This window comes from Chanos chanos, chromosome 3 (genome assembly GCF_902362185.1).
Source record: "Chanos chanos chromosome 3, fChaCha1.1, whole genome shotgun sequence".
Classification (NCBI taxonomy): Eukaryota; Metazoa; Chordata; class Actinopteri; order Gonorynchiformes; family Chanidae; genus Chanos; species Chanos chanos.
The window spans coordinates 870,001-881,371 of record NC_044497.1 but is presented as its reverse complement, the minus strand read 5'-3'; the positions used below and the strand labels follow the sequence as shown (position 1 = coordinate 881,371).

The 11,371-nt window shown below is 46.4% G+C and overlaps 1 protein-coding gene across 1 annotated transcript in view; it reads left to right on the top strand.

Moving 5' to 3' along the window:
- Positions 1–4,694: 4,694 nt before the first annotated feature.
- LOC115808726 (myosin-binding protein C, fast-type-like) overlaps positions 4,695–11,371 on the top strand; it is a gene marked incomplete at its 3' end in the record, with an annotated part of 41,159 nt that continues 34,482 nt past the window's right edge. Inside the window, exons 1-3 of the mRNA XM_030770186.1 lie at positions 4,695–4,716; positions 6,504–6,605; positions 9,003–9,181. Of these exons, the coding sequence (XP_030626046.1) occupies positions 4,695–4,716; positions 6,504–6,605; positions 9,003–9,181 (303 nt within the window). The remainder of the gene's footprint in view (positions 4,717–6,503; positions 6,606–9,002; positions 9,182–11,371) is intronic.

Here is an 11,371-nt window from a genome sequence, read left to right as displayed (position 1 = left end):
GTGAAAAATCTCAAAGGGCGGAGGGTAGGAGGCCAGCAGTGACCCCTGCGCTGGCAAGAATGGCAGTGTGAGAGGCCAAGTGGAATCCAAGGATCACCACTAAGGCCACCCTGATGAATCTGAGCAATTCTGGTACCAACATCTCAAGGTGGACACTCCAGTGCACACTGCACGAGGCTGGTCTCCATGGACGCCGACCAAGGAGCACTCTACTTCTCCAAGACAGAAGAGAGGAAAGCTTTTGATCGTCAGTTCTGTGGTCCGATGACCAAAAGCTTTCTTCTTTGTCCAGGTGAGCTTCAGCAGAGGCAGGGTGAGCTTTTCTCTACCTGTCTGTGAGAAGTGAAGTCCTCCTTGGTCGGCGTCCATGTGGTCACTGGCACTTGAAAACACTTGGATATGGCTTTATAGCCTTTCCCTGTCTTGTGAGCAGCCACAATGTGCAACCAGAGGTCCTCACTTAGTGAGGACTTGCCATTGACTAGTAACTGACTAGAGAACTAATGCATGAGCTGTTCTCCATTTACAGTTGATTAGAATGCTCTAGAACATGGTCGAGCATTTGGAATGGCATAGGAACTTGCATTTTCTCAAAAATTTGCGACCATTCCAAGGGGTATGAATATTTTCGGACGTGGCATTTTTACTTAAAATGTAAAAAAAACCCTATAGAAATAGTTAAAATCTATCATTAACATCTCTGACACAATGTCTTACCATCTTTTGTCACTAGTTTATACCATTTCCAGACAGATGAAACCTATTGGTCAAATAAAAAATCACTGTGAATCCAAATTTGGCATGGGTATGAATAATTTTAGGTTCAACTGCATATACTATATATATCATATATCATATCATATCATTTTCTGCCGCTTATCCGGGACCGGGTCGCGGTGGCAGCAGGCTGAGGAGGGTAGCCCAGACGTCCCTTTCCCCGGCTACATCCACCAGCTCCTCCTGGGGGATCCCAAGGCGTTCCCAGGATCAGCCGAGATATATATTTCTCCCAACGTGTCCTGGGTCTTCCCCGGGGTCTCCTCCCAGTTGGTTGTGCCCAGAACACCTCCACAGGGAGGTGCCCAAGAGGCATCCTGACTAGGTGCCCGAACCACCTCAACTGGCTCCTTTCAATGCGGAGGAGCAGCGGCTCTACTCTAAGCTCCTCCCGGGTGTCTGAGCTGCTTACCCTATCCCTAAGGGTGCGCCCAGCCACCCTGCGGAGGAAGCTCATTTCCGCCGCTTGTATCCGCGATCTCATTGTTTCGGTCACTACCCAGAGCTTGTGACCATAGGTGAGGGTTGGAACAAAGATCGACTGGTAAATTGAGAGCCTTGCCTTCTGACTCAGCTCCTTCTTCACCACGACGGTCTGGTACAACCACCGCATGACTGCCGCCGCTGCCCCGATCCGCCTGTCAATCTCCCGCTCCATTTTACCCTCACTCGTGAACAAGACCTCGAGATACTTGAGCTCCTCCACTTGAGGCAGAAACTCAGTCCCAACTCGGAGGGGGCAAGCCACCTTTTTCCGGCATAGGACCATGGCCTCAGACTTGGAAGTGCTGATCCTCATCCCGACCGTTTCACACTCAGCTGCAAACCGCCCCAATGCATGCTGGAGGTCACAGTTTGATGAGGCCAACAGAACCACATAATCTGCAAAAAGCAGAGACGCAATCCCGAGGCCACCGTACTGGACACCCTCCTCACCCCGACTGCGCCTTGAGATCCTGTCCATGAAAATTAAGAACAAGATCGGAGACAAGGTACAGTCCTGGCGGAGTCCAACACTCACTGAGAATGAGTTTGTGCCGAGAATACGGACACAGCTCTCACTGCGGTTATACAGGGACCGAATGGCTCGCAGCAGCGAACCTGGCACCCCATACTCCCGCAGTACCCCCCACAGGACACCCTGGGGAACACAATCATAAGCCTTCTCCAGGTCCACAAAACACATGTAGACTAGATTGGCAAATTCCCATGATCCCTCCAGTATCTGTGCAAGGGTGAACAGCTGGTCCACTGTTCCACGGCCAGGACGGAATCCACATTGTTCCTTCTGGATCCGAAGTTCGACAGTCGGCCAAAGTCTCCTTTCTAGTACCCTGGAGTAGGCTTTCCCAGGGAGGCTGAGCAGTGTGATACCCCAATAATTGGAGCACACTCTCCAGTCCCCTTTTTTAAAAATGGGGACCACCACCCCTGTCTGCCACTCCACAGGCACTGTCCCTGACTCCCACACAACGTTGAAGAGGCGTGTCAGCCATGACAGCCCAACAACATCCAAAGCCTTCAGCATTTCGGGGCGGATCTCATCCACTCCTGGCGCCTTGCCACTGTGGACTTTTCTAACTGCCTCAGTGACTTCTGCCAGAGAGATGGGTGACGACCCTCATGAATCTTCTGGCCCTGCCTCCTCTGTGGAGGGCGTGTCAGTCGGGTTTAGGAGCTCCTCAAAGTGTTCCTCCCACTGTCCGACCACATCCTCAGTTGAGGTCAGGACCTCCCCATCCCTGACGGTTCGCCTGATGGTTTGCCAGAACCTCTTTGAGGCCAACCAAAAGTCCTTTTCCATGGCCTCCCCAAACTCCTCCCGTACCCGAGTTTTTGCTTCCATGACAGCCGTCGCTGCAGCCCTTTTGGCATGCCGGTACCTCTCAGCCAATTCCGGAGTCCCCCGTGCTAGCCAAGCCCGGAAGCCCTCCTTCTTCAGCCTGACGGCTTCCCTCACTGGCCACAGCTCAAAGCTGCCGCTTCAACAATGGAGGCTCTTAACAGGGTCCATTCGGACTCCATGTCCCCAGCCTCCCTCAGGATCAGGGAGAAGCTCCTCCGGAGGTGTGAGTTGAAGATCTTCCGGACAGGGTCCTCAGCCAGCAGCTCCCAGTTCACCCTCACTATGCGCTTGGGTTTACCAGGTCTGTTCAGCAGCCTCCTCCACCATCTGATCCAACTCACCACCAGGTGGTGATCAGTTGACAGCTCTGCCCCTCTCTTTACCCGAGTGTCCAGCACATACGGCCGCAGATCTGATGAGACGACTACAAAGTCGATCATCGACCGTTGGCCTAAGGAGCTCTGGTACCAGGTACACTTATGAGCTGCCTTAAACTCAAACATGGTGTTCGTTATGGACAATCCATGACTCGCACAGAAGTCCAACAACAAAGCACCACTCAGGTTCAGATCGGGTAGGCCGTTCCTCCCAATCACTCCCCTCCAAGTCTCTCCATCATTGCCAACATGAGCATTGAAGTCTCCCAGTAGAACTAGCGAGTCCCCAGATAGTGTCTTCACTAGGACACTTTCCAGTGTATCTAGGAAGGCTGGGTACTCTGAGCTGCCGTTCGGCACGTACGTCGTCACGACAGTCAGAGATTTCCCTAACAAGTAACCCCACACCTGTCCATCGCCTCTCACCCCGGGCAACTCCGGAGAAGGATAGAGTCCAGCCCCCATCCAGGAGTTTGGTTCCAGAGCCAAGGCTGTGCGTAGAAGTGAGCCCAACTATATCTAGTTGGTATCGCTTCACCTCCCACACAAGTTCCGGCTCCTTCCCCCCAGAGAGGTGACATTCCACGTACCAAAAGCCAGTTTCTGTACCATAAGTCCAGCCCGCTGGGGCCCTTGCCCCCTCCTGCCACCCGTGTGGCATCGCACCTGGCCCCTATTTCTCCCCTCGCAGGTGGTGGGCCCACGAGTGGGCTATATACTATATATATATATATATATATATATATACACGTGTTGTGTGTGTGTGTGTGTGTGTGTATATATATATGTGTGTGTGTGTGTGTGTATATATATATGTGTGTGTGTGTGTGTGTATATATATGTGTGTGTGTGTGTATGTATGTATGTATGTATGTATGTGTGTGTGTGTGTGTGTATATATATAAATATATATATATATATACACATACTCATTCATTCATGTACATATTGGAGGATGCTACCGATCATTTTGAAAGTTTTGTCCCTAATCTGTTGATATTTGGTGTCTCTGTAGTCAGGTCTGTGTGTGTCTCTGTAGTCAGGTCTGTATTGGTCTCTGTAGTCAGGTCTGTGTGTGTCTGTAGTCAGGTCTGTGTGTCTCTGTAATCAGGTCTGTATTGGTCTCTGTAGTCAGGTGTGTGTGTGTCTGTAGTCAGGTCTGTGTGTCTCTGTAATCAGGTGTGTGTGTGTCTGTAGTCAGGTCTGTGTGTGTCTGTAGTCAGGTCTGTGTGTGTCCATTGTCAGTGTTTTTCTCTGTTTGTGATCATTTGCCATGATCAAGGACAGTGATCATAGTCATCTCAGAGCGTAGACATCTCACAGTGTATTCCTCTCTCAGAGTGGTCATCTCAGGGCTTCTCAGAGCATAGACATCTCACAGTGTATTTTTCTCTCAGTGTGGTCATCTCAGGGCTAATATAGTGTTTCTGTCCAATATGAGAAGTTTTTACTGTGATTTTAATGTATATGAGTCTAATTATCTGAGTAATTATGTGACTCCTCTGGTATGGCAGACCCCCCCCCCCCTCCTATCACTCCCTCCGTCCCTCTCTCCCTCCCTCCCTCTCTGCTGCGGGGGGGCTGATTGAAGTTCCCAGAGAGTTTGGAATGACAGTGAGGAGCGGAGGAATAAAAGGAATGAGTGAAAGAAGAGCTTCAGTCAAACGAAGGAGCAGTCAGAGACACTCGCCACCATGCCTGAGCCCACGCAGGAAGGTAAACTAATAATAATAATAATAATAACAATAATAATAATAATAATAATAATAATAATAATAATAATGATAATAATGATACTTTAGGTCAATATATGCACTTGGGTGCTGTAATAACTTTGATTATAACTGACATAGCTACAAAATTACTAAATCCTGATAAATTAAATGTGTAGATACTGCATCGATTTGATATGGACTGATTTAATTGGCAAATGAAAGCAATGTGATTTTTCAGTAGCTTTGATGGGTGTGAAATGCATGAGTACACATGTATGTCTGTACATACACATGTGTGTTTAACAGTTATATTATGTGAGTGTGTGTGCGTGTATGTTTGTGCGGGTGGTGTTGTCTGATTATTTAGCGGACGAAAGCTTTTGAACGGTTGGAACTTGAGTGTTGGGTAACATGGCGTTGCCCAGATTAAGAAGGAGCACAGTCTCTAATAAGATCTGTTTTAGTTTAATTCACATCTTGCAGTGGGTAAAGGGATTAGGACTAGGAGCTAATTTAATCTGGAATGTTAAATCGGTCTTCTTCTCATGGGGTTTAGTGACAAGAGCTGAATGGCACAACTGAAACATGCAGAAAGAGAGAGGAAGAGAGAGAGAGAGAAGGAGAGAGTATGGGAGAGAGAGAGAGAAGGAGAGAGTTTTGGAGAGAGAGAGAGAAGGAAAGACAGAGAGAGTATGGGAGAGAGAGAGAAGGAGAGACAAAGAGAGTATGAGGGAGAGAGAGAAGGAGGGAGAGAATGGGGGAGAGAGAGAAGGGGGGATGGTAGTAAAGATGGAAAAGACCAGGGTAGAGATGGGAGAGGATGACAGGAAAGAAAGATCGAGAGCAGGGCAGATGGTGCACACACACACACACACACACACACACACACTCACTCACTCATACACACACACACACACACACACACACTTCTTTCGGTTCCTTTAATTTCCTTCAGTTCTCTGTGGTTTCGTTTAGTTTTCCATGGTTTTCGTTTAGTTTTCCATGGTTTTCGTTTAGTTTTCCGTGGTTTTCGTTTAGTTTTCCGTGGTTTTCGTTTAGTTTTCCGTGGTTTTCCTTTAGTTTTGGTGATGTTTTCCAAGTGTGAGTATCTATGGACCGTGTTCCATCCGAGTAAATACGATAAGAAGATATAAAACAAGAGCCCATCAAAAAACTCGATTAACATTTTTTTAAAAACGTTATAAATTGTCTTTTTCCCCTGATATGTGGTAGAGAGCCATTGGTGGGGTATTTTAACACTTCTGCATAAGCAGTAGTTTCACAGTTTGAAAAAGCTGCCAAAGTGGTCATTAAATTTTACATCCCCAGCGGAGAGAGCGGCAGGAAAAAGAGAGAGTGAAATATGGCTGTTGTCTTCTCCTCTCCTACCTCTCCTGTCATCTGTCCATCACTCTCACCTGCCCTGTGACCCTGTCTGCGTATAAATCACCTGGTGCTCAGTAATCTGAGAGAGAGCGAGAGAGAGAGAGAGCCACAGAGTCGTGTCACCTGTCTGCCTGAAAAAACATCAACCCAAAAAATGTCTCTACCGCCCTCTCCTTTACCCTGGACACCACCCCGGGGTTTCCAAAAACTCACTTTCTTTACTGGCCGCAAACACCCTCAGCCTGGTGTTCTATTCTTGACTCTGTTTGTTCAGGTCAGATCATTTGATGTCTTAAGAAGTCCATTCCAGATCAGTGTGTGACTCTGTGATTGGAGGCTGTTGCCTGCCCAGCATTAACCTTTGGCTCAGATAACTCATTTCTGTGATTTACAACCAGTCAGACATCTCCTCTCACACATCAGACATCTCCTCTCAACTGGAGGGCTTCAGACCAGTGCCGCTCATCCGCCACTGGAGCACACCCTGCAACCTCTCAGATACTGGTAACCAGTAAAACTCTAATTATTAAATACCAGCCCTGAATGCAACCATTTAAATCCAAACCACTAAACCCTCCATACGAAACCCTTGAAACCAAAACAGCTAAACCCTTCACATTAAACCATTTTAACGCAAACAACTAAACCCAAAAAATTAAACTGTTTAAACCCAAACAACTGAACCCCTTGCACTAAACCATTTAAACCCAAACAACTAAACCCCTCATATTAAACAATTTAAATTCAAACTAAACCCTTCAAAGGTAACCCTTTATATCTAAACAACTAAGCCCTTCACACTAAACAATTCAAGCCAAAACAACTAAACCCTTCACATGTAACCATTTAAACAGTTTAAACCCCTACCCCTTAAACCCATCCCCAAAACCATAAAACACCTGTCAACCTAAACCTCAGGCCTGAGATCCAAACTCCAAACCGTTTTAGTTTTTAAATATTAACCCAAAAAACTTAATCTTAATCCTTAACCCCAAACCACATCATCTCCAAATTATTGGCCCTTGGTCTTCAGTAACTCTAAACCTTAACCAGCTGTTTTGAGCAGACTGGAATATTTCATGCAGTTTCAGATCAGCCAAGTTCAGTGTTTAATCATTTTCCATCTTTGGTGCATTAGAATCTTATCTGTTTCAGTGATATCAGTGTTGACCTTAAGAATTCCCTAGCCCCTGTAACTATTACACCAGGAACCTGCCATGACAGCATCACCACACATGACTGGGACATTACTAACCTCTCAAATCAAACTTGAAGCCTGCAAAGTTTTTCACTTGAAAAGACAAACACCTGATCCGCAATAACACGTCTCAGGAGGGTCCCCAGGGGACCGGATGGGCCGCGGCAGTGCTGGGGTGTATTTTTAGCTCTAGCACTGGGAGCACTGGAATGAATGGAAAGGTGAAAGCTAACAACCACTTCCTATAAATAGATCAAAAAAATGAGGGGCTGTGTATTTCAGAGCGTCGTGAGTTAATCAGTAGAATCATCAGTCAGTTGGAAAAACCATCAAATTCACTCCCTGCTTTTTTAGAGTAAATCAGTACAGTTCCACCTTAACCCTCAGTCCCAAACCCTTCTCTGAATTTATGACCATTCAACTCACAGGCAACCTGAAAACTTCAGTTCATTAACACAGTCATTTATTAAAATACACATGATCTGCCTTTTCTAAAATCTCTCTTCCCCTCTCTCTATTTCTGTGTGTGTATATGTATATGTGAGTGTGTGTGTGTGTGTGTGTGTGTGTTTTAGTCCCTCCAACCGCGCCCATGTGTTTATTAATAACCTCTTGCTGACCTTTGCTCTTTGCCTCATCCAAACTCATCTTACATCATGCACCATCATATTCATCAGAATTTATTACCACCAAACCGCCTTCATCTTTAATTAACCACCGATCAAATAACCCCACTCCTTCCCAGAAATTTCCCAGACTCTTAACATCTCTCCCTCTCTCTTTCTCTCTCTCTGTCACACACACACATACACACCTGTCTTTCCCATAAAGATGAGATAGGAACAGCAAAATGCAGAGAACTGGTGAATTTTGAATGGGACAGATGAAGTGAGATGGAGAACAAGAAATCTATAGAAACATAGGGGACAGAGAGAAAGACAGAGAGGGGTGGAGAGAGGGGGGGAGGAGACGGGGGAGAGAGAGAGAGAGAGAGAGAGAGAGAGAGAGAGAGAGAGAGAGAAAGAGAGGGGGGGGAGGGGGAGGGGGGGAGGGGGGGGAGAGAGGGGGAGGGGGGGAGGGAGAGAGAGGGGGAGAGAGAGAGGGGCGGGGGGGGGGAGAGAGAGAGAGAGAGAGAGAGAGAGAAAGAGAGGGGGGGAGAGGGGGGGGGGAGAGAGGGGGAGGGGGGGGAGAGAGGGGGAGGGGGGGAGGGAGAGAGAGGGGGAGAGAGAGAGGGGCGGGAGGGGGGGGGGGGAGAGAGACAGAGAGAGACAGAGAGAGAGAGGGAAAGGGAGAGAGAGAGGCGTGGAAGAAGAGGAAGTGTAAACTTAACTGGCACAGTTGGAGAATGTCACACAGACACCATGTGTTATGTAGGCAGAGTTTGTGTAGTCTCCTATGCACTATTAGAATTAGAATTTCATTTAACGTTTGCATCGTCCCTTTCACCACTTTACTCTCACTGTTAAGATCAAAGCTTTGGTGAACTGACGCCATAAATGACCAGACTGTCACGTGTCTCAAAATGACTCCACCCCCTGGCAATGGAAGAAACGATATTCCTGAACTTAAAAAGTCTTCGGTTTTAAAGTAAACTCTGACTCCGCCTGCCGCTGTGCCTCTCTGACCTCCTGATCCTGCAGAGTGAATAAATCGAATCAGATCGTCCTCTCCTTACACACTCTCGCTCTCCAGAGACGCTCCAGGTGCAGCTGTAAGCCACACCTCCAGAACACCTGACACTGCTCTAAACATAGAAGATGACATGTGGGAAAACCAACCTCGTTACTTCCATCATGTTACTGAGAAGCTCTTCTTCAGGGCTGTTTCCAAAAGCAACGTACAGTTAGCACGGCGAGCAGACGCAGCAGGCCGGTGTCCCCCAGTGAGGCCAGATGGGTTTAAGGCTGTACCTGCAAATCAGTCAGCCACACTCCGTAAAACACCATAAAACTCCGTAAAACTCCGTAAAACTCCATAAAACTCTGTGAAACTCCGTGAAACTCTGTGAAACTGCGAGAATCATTACGACACAGCCCTACACTGCAGACTAGAGACCGAGAGAGGACAAATCACTAATCAGAAAGAATGATTACAATCACAATAGTAAAACATTATGATATGTTGGAATGATGTGCATACAGACAAGATAGATAGATGGATAGATAGATAGATGGATAGATGGATAGATAGATAGATAGATAGATAGATAGATAGATAGATAGATAGATAGATAGATAGATAGATAGATAGATAGATAGATAGATAAGTTGTTAATAATGTTAATAAGGTAGTTATTAAGTTAATAAGTTAATAAGTTGATAATGTTAATTAAATTCAACACAATCAACAATGCAGTGTCTAACCAGCAGTCTGTGGAGTGGAACATAATTTATCACATTTACACTCTTGCTCTTGCTTTTAAAACACTGTTGTAATCCAATAAGATTTCCAGTACAGAACTGGTTTAAAATGCTGTGAGATTGCTGGTGTGTGATTGGTTTAAGTAATCCTAGCACACTCAGGACATGTAATACTGCCCAAATCTCCAGAATCAGCACAAAAGCCTGAGGCTTGTTTTGAACATTTTAAACCTGGTGTTTGTTCTGATATTTTAACCCTTGACTGACGTACCATGGACCCTTGGCAGGTTCCCTAGCTGTCGTGTTGAGCTGAGATGACTCAGCGTCTTGAAATAATAGAATGTCCCTTCTAATCCTCTCACCAGTAGCTTTTCACTGTATCACCATTACTAATTCCCAGATAATTGTGTGTTTGTCACTATCTGTGGAATTGTGTTAAGACTGGTGAGTATGTGATGCCAGTCTAACACGTTTGCACCTCTCAAAACCAAATCCTCTCGCGGTGAGAGACACCTCACTGGGCAAACCACAGCTCCCAGCCATGACGGAGCTCAGATACTGCTGGACATCCAGTTCAGCTGAGTGTCCCAGTCTATCATGGGCTCTAAACTGATCGTTTTGCTGGTTTTGCTAATTTTGGGGGGGGGGGGGGGGGGGTTTGGTTCAGTCTCATTATAGACAGGATGATAGTTTTTGGTTTGAGTCGGTATGTTTAATTTCTTTCTTATGGCCTGTTTAACCCTGACCATTGTTCCACAGTAAGGTCATCCGGTGAGCAGAAAAACTCCCCGAAGTTACAGAAATAGTCAAGGTTTTCTAGACGTATTGTCTGGACTGTGCTGGAGAGTTAGATGTTCAAAATAATTCATTTACTTCTAGGAGCTGAGAGACAGATTTAATGTTGATACATTTTTTGTGAGACGGTCAGATTTTGGGGTTTGATCCCGTCGAATTTTTGATGGCGTGAAGTGTTTGAAGTGTGAAGTTTTTGATTGATGATAGGTTTTGTGTCAGGCTCTGGGGGTGTGGTCTGAGAGCTCAGGGCTGACAGTGATTCAGTGGGACACAGGGAGAGATGCAACATGACCACCAAAATCATCAGATATCATCCACAGCATTTGGCAAACACCACGGCAACGGGAGATAACGGGTGTGGCTGGAGGACTCTGGGAAACCTGACACGGCTTTCTCAGTGCTTCAGCTAGTTCCTCACAAGCCATCTCTCTTGGCCCACATGCCAATATCTTATACCCATGGCAGATTCCCAGTATCTTCCACAGGTATTTTATACCAGTATCTTATACCAGTGGCAGAACCCCAGTATCTTACACAGGTATTTTATACCAGTATCTTATACCTGTGGCAGAATCCTGGTACGATCCCAGAGAAATATAATCACTGAAACACGAATGCCCGCTGAGAACTCTCTTGCTCTCCCTCTCTCACTCTCTCTCACTCTCTCTCTCTCCCTCTCTTTCTCTCTCACACTCTCTCTCTCTCTCTCTCTCTCACTCTCTCTCTCTCATACTGGATGAGTTTGTAAATGCACAGGAAAACGCTGACAAACTGACAAACTCTCTGACCAAGATCCAGATTATAGTTATGGTTTTCTCTCCCTCTCTACCTCTCTCTCCCTCTCGCCATCTTTCTCCCTGTCCTCCCCCTTCTCTCTCTCTCCCTCTACCCCCCCCCTTTTCTTTTTTTTCACTGTC